The 24,609-nt window shown below is 39.7% G+C and overlaps 1 protein-coding gene across 1 annotated transcript in view; it reads right to left on the minus strand.

Annotated features, from left to right (window-relative positions):
• Window positions 1-329: 329 nt before the first annotated feature.
• The window catches only part of LOC117488864 (vertebrate ancient opsin-like), a 92,664-nt gene continuing 68,384 nt past the window's right edge, over window positions 330-24,609 (minus strand). The window contains exons 3-4 of the mRNA XM_034138012.1: window positions 18,988-19,221; window positions 330-619 (exon numbers count right to left, since the gene is read on the minus strand). Coding sequence (XP_033993903.1) covers window positions 338-619; window positions 18,988-19,221 — 516 coding nt within the window. The 3' untranslated portion in view covers window positions 330-337. The remainder of the gene's footprint in view (window positions 620-18,987; window positions 19,222-24,609) is intronic.

The raw sequence follows: 24,609 nt of genomic DNA on the forward strand, positions 1-24,609 counted from the left end.
CACACAAAATGATCCCTATAAATCCTTTTCTCCTACCATAACAGTCTGACAGTGCTTTATGCAAACATGTGATAAGAAATCCTTAAAATGCCTAGAAAAGACCATGTTTCCTTTTTATCTGCAGAGATCTCTAAGCTCCGGCTGGTTTTATATATCGACCAAGATTTGAACAAGATTTGCCTCTGTTACCGGTCCATTCCATCTCTAAGCTGTCATAAAGCTGATACAACAGCTGCAATAAATCCACCTGATTTGGTCGGATACGCCTCTCCATGCATCAGTAACATCATCTCTCTCATGATTTCTCTTCCAGCCTGGAAACTTTGGGAATTCGTGGTTATAGCCAATCACTGGCAATCGACACTTCGACATGTCTGTTGATGTCTGAAGAAGAGGCTTTGGTGATGTCAACGGTTGGCTCCACAAGCGGTCCCAGTTGGGGCCCGGAGCCCGCCGGATGGCCCAGGGAAGCCACCATAAACAAGAAGTCATTGGTGCGGCGGGTACCAGTGATTGCGATCCCCCTCATGGCCTTGGTGGCGACCTTGGAGGAGCTCTTTACGCTGGAGCCTCGTCGAGGAACCTTACATCGCAGCAGGGCTTGGAAACATCTGTAGAACTGGGTCAAGCAAAGGACAAAGACTTGATCAGAAATAGATTGTTCTCTCCCGAAATCAAGTGAACCAAGTTACTTAATCCCCTAGTATACTGTTTTTCAACAACATATTATAGGTCTCAGAAATATACAAAACATGTCTCTGAAGTGTTTGGCTCGAAATACCAAACAGATCATGCATCCCATAAACCCCTCTGTTTCAGCCCTGTTTCAAAAGTGCTGATTCTCTGTCTGTTACTTTAGATGAAAATAAGGAGCCCCTCCCCACGCCCCTCTGAGAGATATGTGGTTAAAAAGAACACAATGGTGCTCTAGGAGGAGATTCAGGTGATAAGGTGGGGGGGGGGTTACCTTGGTTGGTTATTGACTAATGGTTACACAAGCCAAAAAATCGTTATGACATCATAAAGTGGCCAAACACTGATCAGCTCATTTTCAGACAGGTTTATATAAATGGATCAGGACGAAAAGAGAGAAAATATTTTTTCCTGAAACTTTCAGAATCTCTTTACACAGAGGGGACACGTGTTTATGTATAAAAGACATGGAGAACTGGATTTTGCATAATAGGTGACCTTTAAAAATAGGGCTGTTTAGACCAGTGGTTCTCAACTGGTGGGTCGCGACCCAAAAGTGGGTCGCGGACCCGTTTCGAGTGGGTCGCGGATGTGTGAGTGAAGAAAAAAAAGTTGAAAAAAAAGATTGGAATTTTTTTTTTTTTTTTGGGGGGGGAAACTCAAACTTTTATTTTGAAGGCCCGATTTTCTTCTCAGAGTGTACCAGAATGCGTAGTTTATGTTAGTATTTCAAAAAATCTCCTGGGGGAGAATCCCCCCAAAACATGTCTCTGAAGTGTTTGGCTCGAAATACCAAACAGATCATGCATCCCATAAACCCCTCTGTTTCAGCCCTGTTTCAAAAGTGCTGATTCTCTGTCTGTTACTTTAGATGAAAATAAGGAGCCCCTCCCCACGCCCCTCTGAGAGATATGTGGTTAAAAAGAACACAATGGTGCTCTAGGAGGAGATTCAGGTGATAAGGTGGGGGGGGGGTTACCTTGGTTGGTTATTGACTAATGGTTACACAAGCCAAAAAATCGTTATGACATCATAAAGTGGCCAAACACTGATCAGCTCATTTTCAGACAGGTTTATATAAATGGATCAGGACGAAAAGAGAGAAAATATTTTTTCCTGAAACTTTCAGAATCTCTTTACACAGAGGGGACACGTGTTTATGTATAAAAGACATGGAGAACTGGATTTTGCATAATAGGTGACCTTTAAAAATAGGGCTGTTTAGACCAGTGGTTCTCAACTGGTGGGTCGCGACCCAAAAGTGGGTCGCGGACCCGTTTCGAGTGGGTCGCGGATGTGTGAGTGAAGAAAAAAAAGTTGAAAAAAAAGATTGGAATTTTTTTTTTTTTTTTGGGGGGGGGAAACTCAAACTTTTATTTTGAAGGCCCGATTTTCTTCTCAGAGTGTACCAGAATGCGTAGTTTATGTTAGTATTTCAAAAAATCTCCTGGGGGAGAATCCCCCCAGACCCCCCTGCTGGGGTTGGGTTTCAGCATGTGTGCCTTTTTATATAGTTCAGCTTTGATTCCATCGTCTCATTAAACCTTTTTTAAAAGAATACTTTAGTTCTGTGAAGGGATATAAGGGATATATGCACTGTACTTCACTTTTATTAATATTGTATGCTCAAAAGCGTATATATTACAGCACGAGTTTTTGTTGAATAGATTTGAGTGCTTCAAAATGTTGGGTCGCGATGTATTGACCAAGTAAAAAGTGGGTCCCGAGGCCGGACCAGTTGAGAACCACTGGTTTAGACCCTTTTTTCTCTCCACCTGATCTCCTCTGTAAGATCCCACAGTACTCTAGTGGTTGTTGTCAGCTGGACGGATTAGTGTCTACACACCAATTGGCCTACTCTACAAAGTTGACCTACATTCATACAGAATTCTACACTGTATCTTAAACTGCCACCAACAGTTAGAAATGTTTCCTTTAAATTCACTTTACAGCCAAGTCTTATGGTGACACGGTGACCCGCTTTGTGCCGGACTGCTCAGCATTTTAATAACATAATAAATGTCCAGAAGTTGATTGGATGTCAATCAATAAACACACGCGTGGGTGGGGTCAAGGGCTTGCCCACCTGTCACCATTCTCGTCGCCTACATAACGCCCTACTGGCACAAAACAGCACAAGCCACCGGGATGCACTTTTTTGGTGGAATATAGTGAAAACTACGACAAAGAAAATGAATATTTACTCATATGTGCAGCTGGTGAAGGGCAATTCCTACAGAGCTTTTTGTGCCATTTACTAGAGTTTTTATTTCAATCGCGCATGGAGGTGAATATGATTTTAAGCAACAGACTACATACAATACTTTATTTATACGCTTATGGATCAATATAAATGTTATTGTCCTACATGTGGCAGGTTGGCATCTGGTCCACCTTGTCTAGTTTTAAAATGACTTTTAACCGTACAACTTTAACAAAATGGCACAGGTACCTGCTCTGTAGCTGGAAGCCAACTTAAGCACTTTTATATTAAAGTAATGAAGCCCATTGTGCTTTTTACAGCAGCCAAATAACCCCAGCATTCATCCTGCCCCTCACAATTGATGTCAGTGTTCCTGATGTAGTGTGTCAGAAAAGACTGGGGGGTTGGTCGGCATGCAGAACATCTGACATTTTCTCACAAAGCAGAACTGAAATTACCATTTTATTATCTATGGTCTGGATTTTGTTCCAACTAAATAATAATATTTAAAATGTTGTCACGGACATAAAAAGTGTGTCATTGAACCTGGGTATTGAAGAATATGTCAACCTTTTTTTGTTGGGCATATTGCTTGGTTTCAACTCTGCAGCTGTGCTCTTACAACTTGGCAGCTGAGTAATCTTCAATAATTACAATGATAGCCACTGTGTATTACAGTTTTAGTCTGAAAACATCAAGGTTAGTTTGTGGGCTCAATCAAACAAGCATCACTTGTTTGATTAGCATAACAAGCGTCACCATGTATCCCGTTTGCCATTTTTAATACCTGCTTAACACAACCAAAACAATAAAATAAGTGTCACCAAAGTATAAGCTGAATTGTAAACTCTTATATTTAAGTTGATTGTGATCCCTCAATTAGCAGCAAGATTTACATATCAAGTGGCAGTTCATTATGCAAGATTTTACATCCTTCATTTACAGCTGATAAAACCACAATAGGATGAATTTAGATTGACATTTCATTGCAAGATTTAAAACACATTACTATAACCATATTTCTTCAAAGTTATGGCATTGTCACAGTGATTTCACTTCAACCTTTACACCTCCAACAATGCTGTTTTCCAACCAGGGTAGAACATATGAAAATGTTTTGAGGAAAGAACAGACGGGCTGTCTCCAAAGCACAGAGGAAAGGCATTGAAATGTATACACCACCTGTCAGGGAATGATAAATAGTGAATGGACCCCTGGATAGATTTTTCAACCCAAGAAAACAGATCTGGAAGTGTCAGGATTATGATTTCATGCAGATCCTCCTGTGTTTCTCCAACCTGCACATAACATGGTACCCCATGTACCCGGCTCAAAGTGCAAGTATCTGCTGATGGACAGGTGGGGGGTTTCTGAATTATTGAGGATGCCAGCAGTAGGTTGAAGGCATAACAATGCATTCAGGGTATTTGGCTATACTTTAAATTCCAGGCATTTCCAGCCTAGACATATTCACAACTCAGACAAGCACTGGAACAACATTTTAAGTCCCTTTCCTCAGCTCTTGGTAATGTGAAGATGCCACTCTTGAGTAAACGTAGTATACTTAGTATACGTACATGTTCAGGTATACTTATAGTCTACTACATTTTCTCATGAGCGCAAAACATGCCTAATCTGTTTCACAACTACTGGTCACATAAGAAAAGTAAAAAAAAAAACATAAACAACATTTATGAAAAGTTTAATTTGTAGAGAAAGACATTGAAATAGAGACATCAAGACAATAAAGGGTTGCTGGATACATAGAGTAATCAAAACAAATGTATAAAGAAACAGGAATCATTGTTAACAGTCAAGAGATGTGATGTTAATTTGGGCTTTTGCTGAAAAGCAGTACTGTATCAGGGGTTGAAGGCATATCGTCATTCTACCATTAGCCCAAATTGTTATCATTGTCATTATGGGTGAAATGATATAATCTTGACCTCAAGTGTATTACTCAATATCAGTGGCGAACCGTGTCTATCACAACTGGACCTTCTGTAGACACACACACCCCCCCCCCCTTCGCGGCATTATAATGTCCGTCTTTTCACTGAATTGTCGTCTTGAAAAGGGTACTCACAATTCCGCAACAACTTAATCTTCACCTGTTGCACTTGTCATTTCAACGTTAAAAACAATAAAATGGCATGAATTGCTTCGTCGCATTAATCTAGATCCTCTGTCTCGAGCCAGTGAACTACCGGGCCTTCTAGAGTACCCTGGAACCGAGGGGAACTCTGAAAGAATACGCCCATTGGCTACAAATCAATATATGATTGGTTGATCAAACTGTCAGTCCAAACGTACGCTCTCATTCAGTGCAACGGCCAGGGCATTCTATCAAGGATATAGAATACCTTGGTTGAAGGATATTCTACCCAGAGACCCAGAACAAGATCTGATTGGTTGCTTTCTTTTCTAACACAAAACCACTGAAATGCGTAGAGCATGGTTCGAGAAGGACAAACAAATCAACGTAACACTGTAATATTACAGATCAACAACACAGATACGATTCTCATTTATTCATTTTCTATACATTTTATTACATTTTATTACATTTTATTTATATAATTAAATCGATTTTTTGTTTGTTTTATCTGAGTGTTCCAGGGTATTCTCTGAATACCTTGAAGGCCATGACGGTTCGCCACTGCTCAATATATGTTTTATTTAAATTTATGTTGTTGCTGCTCATAACTTGGTGGAATGTCCATTTTTGATTCAAGTGCCTCCTGATAGTTCCTGGGATTCATCTGATGGTGAATGTCTGAGGAAACAGGTTACTGCATTTTAGTTGTAAGTAAAAGACAATGTGCCCCTTCTTTTGAAAAGAAGTACCACAATTGTAGGCGGGACAATGTCCATAATCCTTTACGCTACAGCTCCTCCCTCCGGTATTTTGTGAAAGGAGCAGACATGAAAACTAAAAGTATATTATTACAACCTGGTAACCAGTAAAAACTATGGGATGGGGTGAAGCAGGAAGATCACGCAGACTGCGTGGGGCCTCACCTCGCGGAGGGGGCCTCATCTTGCTGAGGGGGCCTCATCTTGCGGAGGGAGCCTCAACTGAGCCGCAAATGCGGTGCACCTGGCGAGGCTCCACTAGCACCCCCCCCCCCCTCAATTCGAATACCTGTAGCCTTATCCCTTAAATGACAAAAACCAGGTGCTTTTCGATTGAAAACATCTCCCAAACATGAATTTTTAACCTCACCACAAACTCACTTTGTGATACTTTTGTATTGACTTGACTCGACATTGAACTTCGAGTTCAACTGCGTCCCTTTTGTCAGTGCGTCCATAACCTATTGGTAATCTATCAGTGAAGGCTACACAGAGATGTAAGGAAACAAGACAATCAACGCCTCTCAGCGGTGCTGATGCAAACTCCCCGCTCCCTCAGCTGTCCAAACAACACACTCACGAGCGTTAGACATATGGTACACAGGGAGATGGAGACAACAGAAAAAAAGGGGAATTGAGATGAGACACAGGGGCATCAAGGCTAAGGTCAAGAGAAAGGTGAAGGCTATGACATATTAATAGATGAAGCATGACAGACAGATGCACTGACGGAGTGTTTCAAAGAGAGTGAATAGTTCACCAAACACCGGTCACATCCTGTTTGGGTGATGCATTTCGTTGGACGGATTACATGTGCCTGGATTTTTATGTTCCTAGGTGACCGTGCACAAAGATACAATCATCAGCAGTTCACTCACATTCGCTCTGTGAGATAAGTATTGTTTGTTTCATAAAAGTCCAACATAATCTCAAAATATGAATGCATTTGGCAACCTTTTTCATTTTCAATCAATGATCAAATCAATCATTTTAAATGATTAGAACAAACTACTTTTGATCTACAGTCCTCTACAACTTCTGAGAAATGGATTCAGCATCCTCATTAACCCTCCAAAACCACTCCAATAACATCCAAATTGGCTAATCTTTTTTTGAAATATTGGGGATATAGGTGATTATGCTAATTTATGCTACTTAACTCAACTCTTGCTAATTCACTAAATTGCCCAACATATGCAACTTAGCACCCAGCAGTTCCTATATGCTAGAGACTCATACTATACATTTCAACATAAAACTTTTGTGAACTCAATACATGTGGGTTTACAATAGGACTCCATATACAGGCAAATAGACTATTGACAGAGTTCTTTGTAAAACTAATATCCAAAACTTTGCAGTGCTCTCACCACAGTCTGATATGAGTTCAGTTGCAGACAATCACTTACACTTAATTGAGTTTAAGGGATCTAAATGAAGTGAATAAATGGCAGGAAGCATTTAGCTTCTTTTTATAGACGTCGGCACAAAACCCACTACTTAATTCCACGATTGCCTGACTTAATTTGATCTAATAAACTCCCGTTCTTTTGAAGTGTACTGCACACCACAGAGAGTAGAAATTATCTGGGAGCTATAGCCGGAAAAATAATGAGCATCACAAAGGAACTTGTGAACAGAATGATAATCAACATTTCCTCTAAAGATGTTCTGGCACATTCCAATTCTGTTAAGGGCGGCAGTGTATTTTTATGTCTATCAATCATTTCCACACTGAAATCTTCTTTCTGAAATGATAAAATAAGCAGCTCCCTGGCAACCAGAAATAAATCCAATCTTGTTCTGTTTGACGGTGATGGTAACTGTTGCCTGTCACATGAATTTTTCAAATCACACAGCATTTAACTAAGCTCTCATTGTCCAGTCTCGGAGTCCAATATAACTAACTGTGGTTTGTGCCTGCCAATCATTTACAGCACTCTCTTTGGAATTTATTTATAATCACATTGTTAAAAGTATGCATTGAGTCGACATTGGCCCTTTGGTTTTAATAGTCGAGAACCTGAAGGAGAGCCAATTTAGGGACTGAAATATTGTTCCATTTCTTATCTAGTGAAAGGACATTTTATAGGGCGTGTTTAACAATGTTGTGAGTTTTAAGTTGGCAGGAATTATAAGGTCGTTAGATTTATCATGTTATTGCTGCTTTGCCCTGTATCTGAAGCGACTGGCTTTATAACCAGGTGTGCACATAACTTTTTGAGTGAGTTACTCAGATGAGTACCAGGAGACAGCGTTTGGTACTCACCCCACATGAAGCGTGGTGTTAATAAGTGCAGTCTTCCTCACTGTCCTCCTCAGTGTCTCCTTCACTGTCCTCTATTTACACTTCTTGCATGCTAGATGATGAAGATGATGAAGATGCACCTCCCTGTCTCTTTGTAAGCCTCCAATTTGCTTTCTCCAAAACTTGTTGCCAAAACTGTGAAGTCCTTGCATTTCCTGAGGCCAAGTTGAAGGATCAAATACTAAGAAATTATCACATGACTTGAAGTCATATCTGATTTCAGAGGTGGGAAGTAACAAAGTACACTTATTCAAGTACTGTACTTAGGTACAATTTAAGATACTTGTAGTTTACTTGAGTATTTCTATTTTATGCTACTTTGTACTTCTACTCCACTACAGTTCAGAGGTAAATCATGTACTTTTCTTCCACTACATTTATTTAATACCTTTAGTTACTTTACAGATGTGGATGAATGATGTGAAAATATAATCAAGTGTTAAATCAGACTTTAGTTCCACCTGGAGTAAATCCACAAGCTACCCTGCAGTATACAAAGTCATTCAAACTAATTTTTAAACACTTTAATGATCAATAATTATAAAACATATCATATACATTATTATGAAATGGACCAATCTGCAAAATGACTACTTTCACTGTCGCTACTTTAACTAGATTTTGATGATAATACTTTTCTAATTTTACTTGAGTAACACTTCTTCCACCTCTGTCTGATTTCAAACTCTTCCATTAACAGCCTGAGTAAGTTTGCAGCTGTGTGTTTTACTCCACTTTGTTGTAAATAAAACTGCAGCAGCTTGACCACAGAGCGTGAACGTTGTGATCAGCTGATTTTGCGCAGTTCTCCAGTGTGTGCGCGGGGCACAGAATGTGCACAGGGGAGTCTCCCACCGCAGCCAGTTGACGTAGTTTTGGTACAATGCTGTTGTACACACCGACGTTAACAGCAGCTCCGTCTGTGCACACGGCGACCAACTCTGTCGTCCAGTGATCTAAGCCTCTGCCTCCTGTGAAGCTTCACAGGTCCGTCGGTTATGTCCTGCGCGGCACGGCCAGCACCCAGTTCAATCAGTCATAGAAAGTCTGAAGATTTTAGCAGGGAGCGAAACGGCAAAGTGGCTGCTTAATGTCTTTGTTTTTTTTGGACATGTCTAATAATTTACTCCACTGAGTATTGACAAGAAACATGTGTAGGCGAAATATGTGTTTTGTTTTGATGACCTATCAGGTACGCAAAGGCGCGTTGTGACACAAGTGACGTTACGCATTTCAGATTGTTGCCGCGCATGCGTACCTGCGTACCAGTTATGTGCACCCCTGTTTATAACTTTATGATGCGTTATCATCTGTGTAATGGGTTTGAACAGATGATGCTGGACTGACTTCTTGAGACACTGATGGAATTAAATTGGTCTCATCAAAGCCACAAAAAAAACCAGTTCAGCCAATGGGTTCAACTATAGTCCACTCATTCAGCCCACTGTTTTTGTCAAGATCACTGTAGAATGCGTCTTGTCAATAAAGGTAAGAGAGGAACATAGTGTTATAAAACAGACTATGGGGCCTAACCCTAACCCTAATGTTCGGGACAAATTCGCTACTACACCTCTTAAATGCAACACGTATCTACACACACGCCCATCCACAGGTCCTAAAGAAATCCCAGCCCTGAACCCAAAATCCCAACCCTAAGCCTAACCTAACCTAACCCTTACTCAGCTTTCTTATTCCTGCATTTTACTTAAACAAATTGTATGTCTCACACTATATGTTATTGAACTGTTTTACTTTAAATACATTTTTGTCTTGACTATAGTGTATTTTGCACTGTTGGCGGGGCCCGGGACTTAAAATGTGCATTGCCAATTTCTGTGTAGCTTTTCTGCATATGACAATAACCCCTTTGAATCATTGAGACTTTGAACTAACCCTAACCCTGCCAAATCCCAAATATATCAACATATTTGAGAGCCTAAGAACAGAATGGCCAGGCTTTTTACACAATTAACTTTAAAGATGTTTTAATCCTCAAAATAGTGATTTCTTTCTTTTCGTCAATAGACTTTTCAAACTTATTGCAACTCCAATAGACAAAAGTGCAGAGTAATATTAAGTGTAATGCCAATAGGGTCAATACAAATATGGCCCCATTTTACATTTTCCAATTAAAAAATGTGTCATCTAATGACAATGTCAGGCATTTCAACTTTGAGGTAAGTCATCCTAAAGGCTCTCAAAACTATTTCCCAAAAATGGTTTCCCATTTAGGTCAAATGATGATTAAAGTTCTTCTGAAAACTAGTTTATAAACTGCAGTCAAATATGCCCCAACCGCTCCGTCATGCCCTAAGCAACTAACCTAATATAGTCTTTGTCACAATGAAGCGGAAAAATGTGATCTCCCAGTCAGAAGGGCAATAATGCTTAGCAATAAATGGATCTTCCTCAACCAGTTAATGAGCATAACTGCAACACAATTATTTAAATACAAGCAAATTACTGTTTGTTTCCCAATTACTGAATATATTAGACAGAACACACAACAAGCTTCTCTGCTTCGACATGTCTGTGCACCAAGCTTTTTCTTTTTCTTTTGAAGTTCTTGTAGAAAATAGCACAGTAATTCCAACTTAATAAACTGAATACTTATATTAATGTATTAATATACAGGCAGGAAATTCAAAAGTGAAATACACAACTGGATAATAAGTTTTTATTGGGGGTGGGGGGCAAAGCAAAACCAAGTAAAATCCTTAATGCAATTATCCTTTTTTTTCAAAAGCCAATTTTCTATTTTAATTTTGGTGTGAATACCTCCACATAGGTCTTGTGTATATTTACTATTTGACTTCATTAAAGTGAAAGTATCCAATCCGATTTATTCAAAGTAATAATAGGTAGAATCATTTGTTACTAAATGAATCAATAGCTGCAGGCCCGATGTACAATTGAGCCCAAATTGTGGTTTGAACTTGAGCGAAGTGAATGCAAACAGTAGTAGACTTTAACCAAATCAATTATTTGTGCATTGATGGAGTAGATCACTCGTTAAATCACACAGCCTGTTAAACTGTCAGTCATGATAAGGCAATTCACAGCAATAAAATGGAATGTGAATTAATACAACATGTCAGTGTGTTGGACGTATCATTTATGAGACTGATCCTCAAGACCATAAGCAGTGTCATCTTAAAATGATTCTCAAATACAGGTGCGACATGGTTTTTTTTTTCTGGATCAACTCTGGCTAAATCTGGCTTTAAAGCTGCTCTAAAAAGTTATACAACTAAACTCATAGTACTTACTAAAATAAGACTACAAATAATACATTTGTGCAGTGAACTGTGGCTGTAACCATTAAAACATTTCTCAAAGACACACTTTGAATGTAAAACCATTATATATGACTTTAGTTTCCACATTTGCAACAGTTTTTGTCAGAGAAGCTGCCATTTGCTCTCCGTTGACATACAGTATAAACCACCATGTATTCACACAAGATTAACAAAAGGTGATTCAGTGTAAATGTACCCATAATACAGTGCATTCACCTCACACTTCATGTTCTCCACTGTTCATTGTGGATGGGACCCTTCCACAGCAGCTGTTCCTTGTATCTGTACAGCATTTTTAGTCTTCAACTCGCCTCAACTCACAGTTTCCATAGTAACGGGCTGGGAGGAATTGAAGACTGAAAATGACATACAGGACATTCAGTGTCCCGTTTTTCTCACGCTGTCATGAGGTCGATGATGTGTGGGCTACAAACCGTCCCTGTGAGGTCAGTGTGCGAAGGGGCAGGTGGCGTGAGTAGGAAGGAGTGTGAGACGGAACAGACAGGTGTGCAATTGACTCTTGGACCTCAACATGACGGAGCAAAATCTGGAATTGGTTGTAGTTATGCGATTGTTTTCCAACTTTAGAATAAAATAACTCCCTGCAGTGAATCAGTGAGAAAAGTTTAAAAGTCAAAGCAAACACGTTGGAGTCTGTGATCAGATTAACTCTCCAATATACAGTACCAAATGTAATTTTCTGTACAGTACATAAAATCCCTCCGACTGACTCTGGAGATAATACTTTATAAAAGCTTACACAGCACTTCAAAAGAACAGAACGAGATGATGAAGATTACATTGAGGAGACAAGTTGTATCAGTGCACCGCAGTGGGATTTCTACTGTTATTTTTCTCACCATGATGAAAAGTGCTTCAGAAAGGAACAAAGCATCTTAAACTTTGTTTTGCTCGGTACAACGAGTTTTACTTCAGAGAGGAACTCAACAAAGTCTAGTTACAGTCACCTGCAGTTACCTTGTGTTTTTGACTGGTATTAATCATTTCATAATTGATCTCGACTTCAAATGTTGAAGCTCATATTAATCTAATGACCTTTTGTCTATACCTTTTCCAGGAGTTCGAAGTTGAGCACCAGATAAAAAGTACAAGACAAACCAAAACAAATCGTTGACATCTAATGAATGCATAAGCTTATGTTCTTGTGGTTGTACAGTATGTTAGAAATCATGCATCAAATAAGATAAAATATTATTATAAAAATCCCAAAAGTTTCACAGAGAGATTTTCATCGCAAACCCCCCAACCCTGCCCGAAACACCTCCATTGGACTCCTTTGTTTACTTCTGTAACATAATCATATCATTATGTAACACTCTCGCTTCTAGTGGACGTCTCTAAGCGGTTGACCAATCAAAACAGAGCCGGCCAGCAAACCAATCAGAGCAGACTGGGCTCTGGTTTCAGACAGAGGATGAAAAGAGGTGCTGCAGCACAGGCAGTATGAGAAAAATAAAGAGCTTTTTGAACATTAAAGCATGGAAACATGTCACAATAGAGGCAGAAAATACAAATATCAACCTGAGAATGAGCATAATATGGCCCCTTTAATACACTAGGTACAAACAAAAAATGGTGAACGTCCTAATGAATGAATAGTTGATCACATTCTCATTCTTGGTGTAAACTCCCCGTTGGGAATAACAAGTAGAACCTGTGGACATGTTTGCAGCTGTTGTTATCACACCTGGGCTGTATAAACACAAACAGGAGCCCCATTATTCTCTGAGGCCAGCAAGTCATTATAGACAGGTGTGCACATAACTTTTTGAGTGAGTTACTCAGATGAGTACCAGGAGACAGCGTTTGGTACTCACCCCACATGAAGCGTGGTGTTAATAAGTGCAGTCTTCCTCACTGTCCTCCTCAGTGTCTCCTTCACTGTCCTCTATTTACACTTCTTGCATGCTAGATGATGAAGATGATGAAGATGCACCTCCCTGTCTCTTTGTAAGCCTCCAATTTGCTTTCTCCAAAACTTGTTGCCAAAACTGTGAAGTCCTTGCATTTCCTGAGGCCAAGTTGAAGGATCAAATACTAAGAAATTATCACATGACTTGAAGTCATATCTGATTTCAGAGGTGGGAAGTAACAAAGTACACTTATTCAAGTACTGTACTTAGGTACAATTTAAGATACTTGTAGTTTACTTGAGTATTTCTATTTTATGCTACTTTGTACTTCTACTCCACTACAGTTCAGAGGTAAATCATGTACTTTTCTTCCACTACATTTATTTACTGCGTACCAGTTATGTGCACCCCTGATTATAGAAATAATTGCTGCAGTGAATTTGTTTGCTTTAATATTCATAAATGATTGTGGATATTGCTGTTCTACTAATTAATGCATGCTTAACAATAAAGCAAAACCAACTTGGACAAAACACAATGGAAAGATAATGAGGAAGTGTATAAACAAAAGGGTCGGATTAACCCCTTAGCGGGACCCAGGGGCCTCTCCATTACTCACATTTTCCGCATGAGTTAGTATATAATGATTTGTAATGGGAATTGTTGTCTGTTTTATTGTCTATAAATGCACCTTGAACGCAACCAGAAAGGGTAGTAGAGTAAGGGTCATGTGGTGCATGCTGTATTCCCCAAACAATTTAGAGGTCATCAGATTATCAGAAACTCATTAACAGTGAACCTGAAGCTTTCAGCTCCCCAGATGATTTGTATTGACCTTAAACGTTGCTAGTAACCATTAAACCAAAAACTGAGCTTTTTTCCACAGCATGTTTGTTCTTGGTGACTTTTAATGGCCTGAAGAGGTAAAAGTATCCAGTGGGCAACTGCTTGCAACATTTCACTTTTTTTCTTCTTCTTTTTTTATGTTGGCTCGCTTGGTTTACAATTAGTTAAACTGGGCTGTTTCAATATGAAGTGTTTTCAATATAAAATAAAATGTCCCTTCCTTGAATGCTTTTTGTCATGCAAAATATGTAACATTTTCAGAGAATCAGGTCTTTTACATCCGCAGAAAAATAAATATGTTTACAGTCTTATTACCTAGACTGTGAAGAGCTAGAACTCTTAATCTGGGTAGGGAGAAGCTTTTGTTGGGACTGTCGTCAGTGAGGTTTACGGCAATGATGGCCACCCATCAGATTAGTTTCAAAACACGGTTTGTCGGTATGACTATATTACAGTGTCATCAAACTTGTAATTATACAAAAAGTTAATAATATGATTACATTGTTTACTAGAGCCCTAAGTTCTATCCTCTTCATTTGGCCCTCAGAGTGTATCAGATGCATTTAACTTTAAATAAACAATATTTTCTTCCAACCCCCATAAGGATATGAGGACGACTGTGAAAAACGGTAAATTATGATTCTCTATTTTATACGTTTGTGCCATTTTCTGCTCCAAACTGAAGGTAATAGAGCTTTTAGGTGTTGGAAGCTCTATTATATACAATGAAAAATGTTCGGTCATACCGCCACTTCACTGTCCCTAATACTGCATGCACTCACACTTATGTAACAAAAATATATTTTTCATCGAGCTATGTCCTTCAGATCTACTGTTGGTATTTCAGCCTTGGTAAACAATACAAACAATCAATTTATGTAGAAAATGTGTTTTGAAATACAAACCGCTTGTGTATAAAGCTCTACAGTAAAGCAAGTGTTTTAAACACAAGTAATCATAATGATAGAAAACTCCAGGAACTCAAGGCCTAGTTAAAAGTAACTGCCCTCAAAGCGTATCCTTTTGGGGCCAAACTGCATCGGTACTCCTCCTGGCGATGTGTCTCATTAAATCTGATTTGAATTAACCAAAGACCTTTGCTAGAACATTACATTACATTGCATTTAGCTGACGTTTTTTATCCAAAGCAAGTTACAATAAGTGCATTCGACCAAGAAGATACAAACTTGAAGAAAACAGAATCATATAAGTACATCAGGTTTCATAGAGCCAAAACATTTCAAGTGCTACTCAACTGGCTTTAGATAAGCCAGACCATTATTAGTATATAAGTGCTTTGTTAGTAATTCTTTGTTAGTAATTCTATCGCTCGAAGTGGAGTCGAAAGAGATGAGTTTTCAGTCTGCGCCGGAAGATGTGTAGGCTATCTGCTGTCCTGATGTCAATGGGGAGCTCATTCCACCATTTTGGAGCCAGGATAGCAAACCGACGTGTTTTTGCTGATGGGAACTTGGGTCCCCCTCGCAGTGCGGGTGCAGCGAGCCGTTTGGCCGATGCAGAGCGGAGTGCACATGCTGGGGTGTACAGTTTAACCATGTCCTTGATGTAGGAAGGGCCAGATCCATTCACAGCATGGTACGCAAGTACCAGTGTCTTGAAGTGGATTCTAGCAGTTACTGGAAGCCAGTGAAGTGAGCGGAGGAGCGGCGTGATGTGGGAAAATGTAGGAAGGTTGAAGACCAGACGAGCCGCTGCATTCTGGATGAGCTGCAGAGGTTGGATGGCACATGCAGGTAGACCAGCCAGGAGGGAGTTGCAGTAGTCTAGGCGTGAGATGACGAGAGCCTGGACCAGAAGTTGCGTCGCTTTCTGGGTCAGGAGGGGAAGTATCCTCCTGATGTTGTAAAGAGTGTATCTGCAGCAGCGGGTTGTAGCAGCGATGTTTGCAGTGAAGGACAGTTTGTTATCTAGGGTCACACCCAGATTCCTTGCAGTCTGAGTCGGGGAAACAACAGAGGGGCCGATGTTGATTGTTAGGTCAAGGGTGGGACACTCTTTTCCTGGAAGAAAAAGCAGTTCAGTCATGTCAAGGTTGAGCTTGAGGTGGTGAGCAGACATCCACTGAGAGATGTCTGCTAGACAAGCAGAGATGCGTGCGACGACCTGGGTCTCTGAGCGGGGAAAGGACAGAATTAATTGGGTGTCGTCAGCGTAGCAGTGGTATGAAAAACCATGCGGGCTAATGACAGATCCGAGCGAGTTTGTGTACAGAGAGAAGAGGAGGGGACCAAGAACAGAGCCCTGAGGGACCCCTGTAGTTAATTGACAAGGGTCGGACTCGGACCCTCTCCAAGTTACCCTGTAGGTGCGGTCTTTGAGGTATAAGGTGAGGAGGGAAAGTGCAGAGCCTGAAACTCCAAGTTCTTGGAGAGTGCGAAGGAGGATCTGATGGTTCACCGTGTCAAATGCAGCAGACAGGTCCAAAAGGATGATGACAGAGGAGAGGGAGGCTGCTTTGGCAGTGTGCAGTTCCTCAGAGACAGCAAGGAGGGCAGTTTATGTGGAGTGACCTGCCTTGAAACCAGACTGGTGCGGATCCAGAAGGTTGTTCTGATGGAGATAACAGGAGAGTTGTTTAAAGACAGCGCGTTCAAGTGTTTTAGACAGCAACGGGAGGAGAGAGACAGGCCTGTAGTTTATAACATCGGACAGGTTGAGAGTGGGTTTCTTTAGGAGAGGGTTTACTCTTGCCTCCTTGAGACTATTTGGAAAGTGACCAGAAGTTAGAGAAGTGTTGATGAGATGGGTGAGAAACGGTAGAATATCAGGAGCGATAGTCTGAAGGAGGTTTGAGGGGATAGGGTCCAGAGGACAGGTGGTAGGACGGGCTGAGGTAATGAGGGTAAGAACCTCACTTGGAGAGAGAGGGGAAAAGGAGGTTAGTGTGTGGGTGAACGGTGGGTCTGGAGACCCAGTGGTGAGTAATGGTGAGTCAGAAAAAGAAGAGCGAATATCATCAACCTTTTTTTCAAAGTAGTTAACAAAGTCGCTTGACAGAAAGGAGGAGGGGGAAGGGGCTTTGGGGGGTTCGAGGAGGGTGGAGAAGATGGAAAATAGTTTTTTGGGATTGGAATAGGAAGAATGGATCTTATCTTGAAAGAAAGTGCTTTTTGCCTGAGAGATCGAAGCAGAGAAAGAGGAGAGGAGAGCCTGATAGGTTAGGAGGTCGTCATGGTGTTTGGATTTCCACCGTTTCTACTCTGCTGCCCTGAGGATGGTTATATTAGCACGCAGAAAAAGCCTTATCTGATTTTGAGCTACAAGAATCTCAACCACTGTTCTGGACTCTTAAGTAGTGTCTTGACTGAACAAAGTCAAATTGCTAAATAAAAAGGCTCAGACGGAGTAACTCAACAGAAAGATGCTTGTCTCCATCAGTCTACGGATCAAATTAAATAACACGAACATGCCAGTTGCACAATAAATGTGATACCACTTTAAAGGTCTGCTGTTATTAATTATTTGTATACAGAGGCGTTGTGTCCCCCAGACCTTAATCTATTATTTAGTATCTACGTACATCTAGTTTATAATCAATGTGGTTCTCAACCAGTGGCATAACACAAGGAATGATTGATGAAACAAGTCTGGTGTTTGGGTTCCATTCCCAACTCCCGACGGCATTTTGGCTTTCATCCAGTCTTCAGTGGCCCTCCGGACACAAAAGCTATGTAGTTTAGAAGCTAACAACCTTACAATTTGTCTCTATGATTTAACTCATGATAGTGTTACAGTCTTATGAAAAGACGAGTTAGTTAGCATCTTAGCTTAGCATATGCGGGTTAGTTGGCTCCGTTGAGCTTATCTACGCGTAACATTTTATTTGTTTAATAGGCACAAAAGCAGACATTTACAAATGATTCTGTTTTGCATGTTTTTTTGTGCCGAACTATTTTGTGAAGTGGCTTCCTGGAAACTCCGCTTGTTGCTAAGCTAAGCTAACAGGCCGCTAACTTTAGCTTTCTTCAAGAGATATGAGAGTGGTATTGATCTTGTCCTCTAACTATACCAGAAATGAAATAAGCAATTTGTCTTGATGTTAAGAATACATCCTTGAAATGCTTGATTGGAAGCAGAGTTATTATTTGAACATCACATAACAAGGGAACGCAAAACTTCAGAGGAAAAAAAACATGTTGAGTAGTTATTTGCCAATGTTAGTGATAAACCCAATGTGACATTTATTAAAAGAGTCAGGTGACACTTATTTCTTCCGGGAAGATTTACCTCCAACTAAATTGTAGCGCAAGTAAACATAACAGAAGTCCTGGGCTTCTTATGAAAGCTCAAAATAGGAGCTCTTATTTATAAACACTTAATCTCCAAGTGACTTATCATATTGTCTGTGGGCATGGGAAAAGGCTAATTGAAACTAACTTTGAGACAATAATCACCACTTCAGAGGATATATTGCTTCATGACATTGCAAATGCCCCCTCTGGTTGAATAAAAGTAACGGGAATTGGTTAAAATCACATGAAAGTCTTGGATAAGGTAATTAAAGACTATATTAGATTTGTCCAACATGGCCTGAGATGCAACAAAAAACAAACAGGAGGACCCATCCCTTTCTTCTTGAATAGTTGATGTCATTAGCTGCCTTGTGATGCTGATTGACAGCCTTTTTCCTCAAATAGCCAGATTCAAATGTGGGAAACCAACTTCTTATTCCTCATTCATAAACATAGGTTCAGCATTTAGATTATTCAGTAGAAAAAAAGGCACTGGCATAACAGATTGGAATATAAAACAATGACTCATTACCGTTTTATCAAACCAACGTGAAAACAAGATGTCTGGCCTCAGTAGGTAGACCTCCGCCTGCTGCTGCGTGACAGTGAAAGATAAAAAGCACTGACATCAGCCCCCCTACGCCCACCCTCTCACCTGTTTATTCATGAAGACATAGATGACCGGGTTGATGACGGTGCTCGTCTTGGCCAAGATGGATGGGATGATACTCGCTACGGGAGTGACCATGCCCGGCGACCCGAAGGTGGCCAGCAGGGCCATGATGCCGTACGGCAGCCAGCACAAAAGGTAGCAGACCACCATGACGACCACCATGAACAGCACGCGCTGCTCACGCTTCCTTCTTACCGATGCGTTGATCCCGCTCACCTGGAGAACGTGAGGGAGAGAGAGGATGAGAAATTAGACTTCATTGAGCTAGCGATGACACAATGTGTTCTGACATACAGGTTTTTCGCCACGAGGAGTCCAGGAAATAAAATGCATGAGTGGAGGTCAGACGAGTTGAAGGGAGGCATTGAAAGTTGTATAAAGACGCACAGAGAGCAAACAGGGAAACTCATACTGTACATCAACAAAATGACTCTAAGCATTGCGGGAATGCAGCAGAAGAAAAAAAAACACCAACTCGTACATCCCTGCTCATTGGATTTAAAAAATATATATTAGGTACTGCACAAAAGATACACATTGTTTTCCGAATTGTCTTTTGCATACGTTGGTCACAATGCAAAGTATGGCAAAATGCACTATGAGAACGCGGATGGTGCACTTATAATGGTCAAAGATTAAAATACTTTGTCCAGGAACGATGATCAACATTTTGGCTGAATGCGGTCAAAATGTACGCACTGCAAAAGTGTTCACAGTGCATGACAGTGTACTATGGGAAATATCCACATTGAGATATTAAGGGGTAATAGCAAGCATAGCCATAATTCCCTTCAGTAATATAATACTCAACAAGTAAAAGCAATCGATTTTAAAAAATACATGTCAGGATTAATACTTTTCTCTCTACGTTTTCTGAAATGTGAGTACAGCTAGTCACCTTCACCCTCAACAAAGTTAAACATCCCCTCCACCCGTCTCTCTGTGTGATGGCTATATGTCAGCAGCTGTCACTCAACTTCATTGCCGTGGAGGCACACACATCAACAGGGAGCCACCTTTTCCTGCTGAGGCAGGTGTTCCTTTTTCTTTTTTTGGTAGGGGGAGAAGTGAAGTGATGGTATTTTAAGAAAGTGTATATATTAGTTTAGAAACATATTTTCAAATCACGCATAGAAAGCCATATTGACATGCAGAAAATTGGAAATATCTTGAAATATTGCAGAAAGTTGGCAAAGGCAGAAAAGTTGGTACAACTATTTTAAGCAAAATGCAATTAAATGTTGCAATTAAAAATAAAAGCAGCATATTAAAAAGGTTTCTGCATTGCCCCACGCAGATCCAATGTAAACTTTCTCACAAAAGTACTTGAAACCAACAACAATGTACCATCAAATTACCATCCCGTTTTTTATAGTTTTTCACCAATTTAAGACAAACTGGCAAACATTTAATTACGTCATGGATCAAAAACAGCATTCATTCACATTTTGTCTTTTGGAGAGTATTCAAATTTTTTTTAAATTTTATACATTTAAATGAAAAACACATGTTTTGCATGTAGCAACATGCAATGAAACAACAAACTGCCAGAGGACCAGTTACTATCATCACTCCAGCTAATCATGAAAACATGTTTGGAATACTCTATCTCCCCCTGAGGTGACACTTTAATGACAGATTCAGATTTGACACAGATTTGCAAAAGCTCCTCTAAAAGCCTATTCCATTTCAGCACATGCTACATGCATGCTATAGTGGGTAACAAAGAAGAAAAGAAAGGCTCTCCTGCAACGTTCTGTTCACATTGAACACACTCCTGTGCTGTCACTCACATTGCAGCATTTGCAGGAATATACACATTAATAAAGCAGTCAGCTATCAACACACGGGCACAGTGTTTGCCTTACTGCCACAATATGACGGCGGCAAATAAATGCTTTTCCATTGTGGATAATCAAGCAATACCAGTGATTGACAGACACTTTATAATTAGCTTATTCACCCGCAGGAGGCTTCCACAATTATTGAATGTCTTTAACAATGGCTCCTTGATTAGAGACGGAGGTATATAGAAGCACGCCTTTAATTTGTAGCCAACAGAAATCCACGTTGCTGCTGAAATGACCACTGAGAGATGTTATCTTGATACAGATGAATAACATCAGACTGTTAATTCCTTCAAGCATGGCTCAGGTTTGCTGCTTCTCTTTCTTGGACATAAAATAGATGTATGTTAATGTTAAATCTTCACTTCTAGTGTTTATGATGAGGATGTGTTTCTAGTAAGAACCAAACCAAGTGCAAGACAGAGCTGCTAACGTTAGCCTAAACTCTGTTAAAGCTAGCATCTAGGACCAGTTTCCACATAGGCCTACAGTATTGAGGAATTACTATATGATGGATGTGCTATCTTAGAAAAGGCAATTTAACCCGTTACCCTACAAAAGAATGTAGTATAAAATGCTTTTTGACTTTAAAAATGAAATAACATTTGCATTAATACTTTGGGTAGAACGCTAGCTAGCTGGACATGCTAACATTTGCTTTGTGGTTCCTTACACTCTTGTGATTTCGGTTTTTTAAATAAACTCTTTGTCAGGGCTGTGTATAGGCAAGAATCTAATGATATCCTATTAGTAGTAATATTGAAAAACTATTAGCAAAGAAAAACATTTCATTTTAGGAAAGCTAATATAATAAAAAACACACCATCAAATGATTTTGCTTTTATCATAGTCCCTTGTAACATCCAACATCACAGCACTACATAGCTACTTGGTATATGCGGACAAAACAATAGCAAAAATAATCTAAAACGGTAAACAAATTAGTTAAATACAATTTAAACTGACCATCACACAGACGCCAGAAGGACAAACTGAATCTGTTTTGACTCCTTCTGTCATTCAATTTCTAACTTGGCAGCACACAAAAGCTTCTGAGAAAACGATTAGATTTTTGGCTTGTTTGCTTGAGATGTCAATTATAAACTCAACAAACAAATTGAAAAACAAACTTTAGATTCTAGTAGCAGCCAATATGTCTAAAAACAGTTATGTTTCTTGCCAAAAGCTTAATTTAGTGCCATGTTGTGCATAGCTCTACTTTTTCATGCATGGTTCTGAATACATTATGTCAGCCCATTATCTCGCTACCCGGACGCTGTAGAATGTCGGCTAAAACCACCTGTTCATGGAAATCAGTTCCCTAGCACATCCATTTACCAACAACATTACACAAGTCATGAAAGACGGCTTGCCACTTGCCATTTGACAAACTTGTAGTCTTTTTCTCTCTTTTTTGGTGTCATATTATATTTGGTGAAGTTTTAAGAATTTTTCCTTTTTGGCGAAGGTCGCCTGCAATTCGGCTTAGCAAAGTTCTTGCTCTTTTTTCACTCTGTACACTTTCTCCCTTTGTCAACTCTAAAAAATAGGTTGCTAATAGCTTCAATCTTTGCTCTGATGAAATAAATGGTGGCAGAGATCACAGACAAATTGATAAAATGTGAAGTAACAGATGAATGATTGCAATTAAAGGCTGGGTAGCTGTTGAAAGGGAACTAGCTTACTAATTGACTGCCCTTCCACAGAAAATGTATCATAATTATGCTAAACATCAGTCACTAAAAGCTGTGTCGAGTCCATGTGACAGCACAAATCTGCGGCAGCATTTTGTCAAAACGACAGGACTACAAGCTCGGTGATGAGCATGAATATGTGACAGGAAGTACATTTTGATGATTGACAACAAGTGACTCTGAGCAGGCAGTGAACTGAGAGCAGCAGTCCCTTCCTTTTTTCTTTAGCTGCACGCTGTAACAGCTTGAAATGGAGTTGTAAATGATGGGCAGTAGTCCAAAGAAGCCCTGATGCTAACAAAATGTGGATAGGCGAGATGGAAATAATTAGTCAAGAACTGTTTGATGAGAAATGTTGGTCAAGAGAGAATAACTTCACAGAATTTCACTGACTTCATAAAATGTTCAATGTCTTATTCCCTTCTGTGATGACAGAAGAATCATTGTTTGCTCTTGAGACATCTGGCAGGCTTTCAGTTATTCAAACAGATCATCTGGCAAGTGTGCTGTTGTTAAAATGAGTCTTGAAACTAAAATGAACTGCCTAGAAATAGAAAAGCTTTTCAGATTGTGGTTGCATACACATATTTTATTTGCATCTACCCTTTGTCCATATTTGCACTTTGCTTGTCTTGTATCTGTCTCACATACTATACATTTTTTATTTGTGCCCAGCAAAAAAAAAGGTATGTTCCAACACTTAACCCTTGTAAATGTCCAACTAACAACTGTCAGAAACCCAGAAATCACCAATATATTTTTAACCATCCAGTCCTACACAATCCCTAAAGTACATTGTGGTGCAACAACAAGGTTACTCACTGTACTTCAACCACTTCTACTGAACAAGTAAGGTCATTCTTCACGCAGCCACAATAGTTCACTTGTCTGAGAAACATAGTTTAAGATCGATATTGTAGTGTACACTGCGCTGTGTAAGTGTGCCTGTCTGAAAGGGAAAGATACAGCAGTGATTTAGTGTTCTGAGGATGAATAATGGTGTGTGAAGAGACGGCTAAACTGTGTGTTGTGCCTCTTGAGAAACACGAGAAAATTACACTTTGCTTTATTGTAGGCAATTAACTAATCTTAAAAAATATAAATTGGTGGTTGCTGGGTGACTGTTTGGTTATTTTTAATGTATTGCCCAATAGTTTGCGACTAGGCGGACTCAGAATTGTCACCTAGCACTGTGCTAAAAGTTGAAATGATTTCAATTTATTGACCTTTTGACACCAAACCCAAAGAGCAAATCGCGTATCATGTGAATGCAGTATTATGGTCAATGTTATTTTTCAAAACTCATGAATTAGAATCCCCTGTTATAGTCCTGTTTACCTTCCTATCCTGTACTAAATAACAGACAAACTTACCGACTACCTGAAGAACAAAGTGGGCAATAAGGTGTTAGAAACAGCGGATGTTTACCATAAAAAGTGTGCTGCGTTACCTGGTTACCAACAACTTTTTCATAATAACTGTCAGGAAATGCTGAAATTGGTTATTTGTTCGAGCGTAGTGCTTTTGCTATATTCAGCACTGTTGTTTTGGCAGAAAAACTATAGAGGATTTGGCTAAATGATTCACATTGAAAGTGCTAAATAATGAAAAAGGAATGAAAAAGAAGTGTTCCTCCCATGAAAAGAAAAAAAGCTAAATGGAATTCAACCATTGACAGTAATAATGAAAAACGTTGCTTTGCTCACTGTGTCAAACCTGTCTTCTGAAAAAAGGCAGACAGTATGTAAGCCAATTTCAGCTTGTGTTCCCCACTGGCCCACATGATTGACAGAAAAAGTAATAATTTGTATTGGACCTGATGGAACAAATTGTGATGATGGAATGATTGATCGCTAAATGACCTTTGAATGTGTGCATTGCAGCACTTAAAGCTGTTTCTCTTGCACTTATGCCCAGCAGTCTTATGTGAACAGCAATTTGGACTTTGACCACTTGACACACTCAGAATCAGGCCTATTCTTGTGGGATTATTGCTGATGCATTGTGGCTGTTCTTGGGCACTTTTTTATTATAAACACACAGAAGCTAATCAATCTAAACCC

The sequence above is a fragment of the Trematomus bernacchii genome, unplaced genomic scaffold (assembly GCF_902827165.1).
Source record: "Trematomus bernacchii unplaced genomic scaffold, fTreBer1.1, whole genome shotgun sequence".
NCBI lineage: Eukaryota > Metazoa > Chordata > Actinopteri > Perciformes > Nototheniidae > Trematomus > Trematomus bernacchii.